This window comes from Platalea leucorodia, assembly GCF_965183815.1.
Source record: "Platalea leucorodia genome assembly, chromosome: 1".
Taxonomy (NCBI): Eukaryota; Metazoa; Chordata; class Aves; order Pelecaniformes; family Threskiornithidae; genus Platalea; species Platalea leucorodia.
The window spans coordinates 21,776,480-21,781,546 of record NC_138823.1 but is presented as its reverse complement, the minus strand read 5'-3'; the positions used below and the strand labels follow the sequence as shown (position 1 = coordinate 21,781,546).

At 45.1% G+C, this 5,067-nt stretch overlaps 1 protein-coding gene across 2 annotated transcripts in view; it reads left to right on the top strand.

Annotated features, from left to right (window-relative positions):
• Nucleotides 1-4,906: 4,906 nt before the first annotated feature.
• Nucleotides 4,907-5,067, top strand: part of ZFPM2 (zinc finger protein, FOG family member 2) — a gene marked incomplete at both ends in the record, with an annotated part of 317,253 nt that continues 317,092 nt past the window's right edge. For both annotated transcript variants that reach the window (XM_082321753.1, XM_082321752.1), the window contains one exon: nt 4,907-4,946. In XM_082321753.1, the coding sequence (XP_082177879.1) occupies nt 4,907-4,946 (40 nt within the window). The remainder of the gene's footprint in view (nt 4,947-5,067) is intronic.

The window sequence follows — 5,067 nt, the reverse complement described above, 5'->3', positions numbered from 1 at the left end:
ATGACCACACAGAAAATCTCTAACTTATGAAATTAGAATAAACTGTAGATTTTTCAAACTGCTGGGAAGGGTGCAAATTGTCCCATATTCATGTTACAGCGCTATTAATTCTGAGCCTTAATGATGATAATTTCATGGTCAGTCTAGTTAACAACTTCACTATTGCCCAAAGAAAGGAGAGGGATAAAGTTGAAAAAAGCTATGCCGTATATTCTTTCTAACACTGTAAGTGGGTAATACTTGGGAAAATACCACCTTTTTCTTCTGTTTCATTCAGAGCTAAAGAACCAAACACTATGATTAAGATCATGGAAGAATCCAAGTCCTTACAAAGGAAATCGAAACCTAAGAGCCCAACAGAACCTATGCAATTGTATTTTTAACATTGCATACTCTAATTGGGTGTTTTAAAGGGTCAGAAATTGATGATGTGCCTATCCCAGAAATCAAGCATCTTTTCTTCCAAATTCAATTGCTGCCTAAATTTTGGGATATCTTCATTATATTTGAGTATCTTTGTATACAGTAGCACATATCCAGATTTATGTGAGAATTCTGAAGTGATTTTGCTCAGTGTACACTCTTTTTCGCAAAAAGAGATAGGAAATCCATACTTGCTGGTCAAGAGGTTAATTCTGCTGCCAAGAGAATATTTCAATATTTTAGTATTACCTCTTCTCAATGAGGGAATGGAAAGGTTGTTTTAAAAATCACTCAGTGTTCTCCAAAGAAGGATATTGTTTTTAAAAGTATGCATGTTATCTATGTGTAAGATAGTTGCTAACACTTGAAGATCATGGAAATCGAAGCTCCAGTTTTCCTAGTTTCTTTGCCAGAGCATAGGCATTTCAAGAATTTAAGTTTTGCACTGTGATAACCATTCAGTCAGAGGGTTTATATCAATCTTCATAGAATCTTAGTAAGGCATAGACAATTCGAAGTGACGAAGTTTGAGATGATTAAGAAGTGAGCCTCTGTGGAGGTTATTTTCTTCTTCTCGAGATACTGTAATTAACTAAGAGCATATGTCTTCTGAAATGGGCCTACACCACCACTGCTCACATCCAATTATTATTTTGGTTGAAGCGCACTACATTTTTAAACTATTCTTACTCCATCATTTCTAATTATCTGTCTGTACCCTCAGCTTTTGGACAGACGGCCACACTCAGTACAAAAACCGGAGACATTCTTTCCCCTGCCCCCATGCTCAGATGCTGCAGTTGCCTCCGGCTGGGGCTACCATTCTCTTGGCCATGCCGGCAAAGCACTCCGTCAGCACTGTCTCGTTGCTACAGGCAATATCCAACAGGTGAACCTGAAGTGCCAGTGAAAGGCACAGACACTGCAACCTTGGTGTGGACATCATTATAGCTACAGCAGTTCAGAAAATTATGCAATTGAGGTGGGGGGGAGAGGTAATTTGTAAGATTTAAAAAATCTACTCTGAATGACTCTCCTGCAGATTAACAGAAAATGCTGGGACTGTTCTCGAGCCCTGAGGGAAAGCTACACCACTCGACTTGTGTCCATACGACTCAATCCCCTGCCCCACCAAAAGAGCCTTGACAATACTGCATATTGGAAACAGCTCCCAGTGAACAGCACTGGAGATCCGCTTAACTATTGCACAGCATCAATGATCACGTGCAGCGCTCGAGCTGTGCCCTGGCCCAGCCTCAGCTACTAGACGTGGTCTGCTAGAGCTTTTTTTCATTTGAGATATGCTACATGCTACTTGTTCTGCTAAAGAAAATGCGTAATTTTCATGCAGTGCTAAAATGTACTAAATGAAAGCTTCTCTGTGAATTAGGGAAAATAATTCATTAATTTAGACCATTAATTACATTTTAAAACAGCAGGCATCTGTATGTTTCTTTTTGAAATTTCATCAACAACTTTTTAACCTTCAGGTAAACAAGTCCAAAATACACTGAAATACACTGAAACGCCTAAGTGTATAATCCTTTAAGTGATCAAACATATCTCTGAATAGTCAAACAAATAATACATCTTTATATGTCCTCTTTTGAGCTGACAAAGTAGAATATGGCCTTAATGCCTCAGAATAGACAAAATATGTAACTTAATTTACATTGCTGCTTAAATATTTACGAAAGCAGGAGTCAGCATAATAATGATGCTCTTATGTAATTTACCCTAAACAGTATGTAAGAATAAACACTTGTGATACAGACTCTAGCACTGCTTCATTTTGCATTGCTGTTTATCACTTATTCATAACTGTTTTATACCATGTAAAGTATATTAATTTTTAAGTTGCAGTTTGTATATTGTCCAAATGTTGGAAACAGGTTACTCAACTCCATTCTTTTACATTTAAACAGCAGTAGGTTTAAAAGTGGTATCTGTCAAATTACCTGCTTAGACTGAAAACACTGTGTGGGAGGCAGGCAACAAAATAGAAACAGAAAAGAATGGTTAACCTATATGAAGGAAAAGACATTGCTAATTCTGATTACGGACCCGGGCTGAGATTTAAGAAAATGGTGAGAATGAGTAAAGAACAAATATTAACTTTAATTTGAAAGATGGGTTTCAATTCAAGCCCCTGTTTGAGCCTAATTCTGCAACAAAGCCATAGTAGAGCATTTCATTTGGTGGACTCTTATGATGCCTGTCTATTGCCATAGAATACTTTCTTGAAAACACTACCACTATTACATTGGTACTTAACCATGAGCCTACACCTCAAGGAAAGAAATTGAAATATAAATTTGGCACACCACAATCACTTCAGCTAAATGGAAAACATTTATTATTTACTCAGATTCTTTAAAGTATCTGAACAACAAAAGTTTAATACAGCTAGCAGTTTCTATCATGTTGTCTAATAAAAAAAAGTGTTTTTGCAAATCCACTTATCATTTACGAACATTATTTTCTAACACAATATGACGGAAAATTTTAATGCATTACCATATTAGAATATTAGAATTTCTGCTGCTTATATGAAGACTTTTGCAATATTGGCCAAACAAATAATCACTGAAAGTTTTGAGAGGTCAAGCTGAAAACTATTTCTGCTGAGAGTATTTTGACCACAGAGGTAAGAGTTAAAGAAATGCTTAACAGTTTACCTGAACATAAATCATTTAATTCCTGCTAGTGAAGCTGTAAGAACATTTAACGTTGTAGTACATTCATGTGTCAGACCTCCAATTTCTGGAAGCATGGTAATAAAGATGTTTCAGTATCAAGTGTCTTTACTTGGCATCACTGAAATCAGGCTGATTTTATTGTTTGTGTGGTTGTTTTGTTTTGTTGTTTTTTTTTTAAGATTTTTGCAAAGTTAATGTCTGACAACACTGAGAATCTGGTTACGCGTGTGCAGTGCTAAGCAATACAATGAGGTATAGAAAGCATGGTCTGTTCATAATGGGTCACTACAACTGTATACATAAATTAGATGATTTAGGCCATTAAAACAGAATGTTCAAGAGAAATTTTGTCCTAAAGACACAGACTGTAAACACGAGCATTGCTAATAGTTTAGCTTTGTCAGAACACTTAACTGGTACCAGAAAGAGAAGTGTCAAACGCTGGTTTCTACTGTGCAAGAAACAGAATTTCTCTATTGTCATTACTTAGAAGGGTAAAACTAATTAAAGCCTAGGTAGTTAGTCGGCTTATCCTTCTCTCATCTAGAAGTCAAAAAAAGACCAATCACGCGAGCAAACGGTGGTGACCACAGGGCCAGCGCTCCCCGGGACCCACCGCCGAACGAGGCGGGCGTTCGTGGCGCAAGCCCGGGCGGACCCGGGGCGCAGCGGGGCGCCTCCAGCGCCCGCCGCCGCCGCCCGGCAGAGCGCTGCCGTTAACGGCCGCCCCGCGCGAGTGGCGGGCTGCGCGCCCCCGCCTCGGCACCCGCCCGCGGCGACACCTGCGAGGCGAAGGCGGGATCCCGCTGCCCTGTGGTGGTGCAGCCACCCCCCACCCCCGAGACGGCGCTCTGGCGCGGCGGAGGGGAACTCTGCCCTCGCCGCCCAGCCTGGGACTCCCCGGGATCTCCCGGCCTAGGGGCCAGCGCAGGAGGAAGCGCTGCTCTTCCCACAGGCAGCGCTGAGGCCGAGGCAGCGCGGCGGAGCGTGGAGGCGCCCGGCTCTGCCAGGACGCCCCGGCGGACTCGCTGTGCGGGGCGGGAGGACTCGTGCCGGCCGCCTGCCTGTCACGGAGTTTCTTCGCCCATTCTCCTGCCGTGCCTCCTTCAGGAAAGTTGCGGCTCTCTCCGCCACCAGCAGCCCTGACGGAGCCGGGACAATTGAAGCCTCCCGCCTCAGCACCCCGTGCCCCACAGGCAGGAGGCGATTTGCATGCGGACTTGTCTCTGGTAGCAGCCCCTGCCCGTCAAGCCTGACGGACAAACGCCCCCCTCTTTCCGCCCCCCCGTCCCGGAAAGCCCCTCCCTCGCCCCCTCCCTCGCCGGCACCTCCCGCCGCCTGTCAGTCGGAGCGGAGCGCGGCGCGGGGAGCGGAGGCGGCACGGCAACGGCAGAGAGCGGGCGAGAGAGGGAGAGAGCGAGCGAGGAGCCAAGCTCTCCCCTCCCTCCCTCCCTCTCTCCCTCCCTTCCTTCCTCCTCTCTCCCTCCCTCCCTCCCTCCCTCGCTCCTTCCCCTGCTCCCTCCCTCCGTTCTTTCTGCTTCTCTCTCCCCTCATTCTCGCTCTCCGTCTCGCCCACCCCGATCTCCGTTTCTCTTCCCCTCGTCCTCCGCCACACACGCACACACTCCTTCCCTCTCCCTGTTTTTCTGTCATTTGACTTTGCATCTCAAGGTGGCCACCGGCTCCTCAATGAATCCCGTCTATTGATCTGTCACCCTCCACCCCCGTCCCCTCCCAGCTCCACTCCTGTACCTGGAGCAAGGCAGGAGCGGCAGCCGAGCAGCATGTCCCGAAGGAAACAGAGCAAACCCAGGCAGATCAAACGTAAGTTTCCTGAGGGGGGCTCCCTCTAACAGACTTTTATTTATCTCGTTCTTGGGAGACGCGAGAGAGGTGGCTGTGGGGAGCAATAGGGGGGTCCAGAGTACGGACCGAATGATGAAAC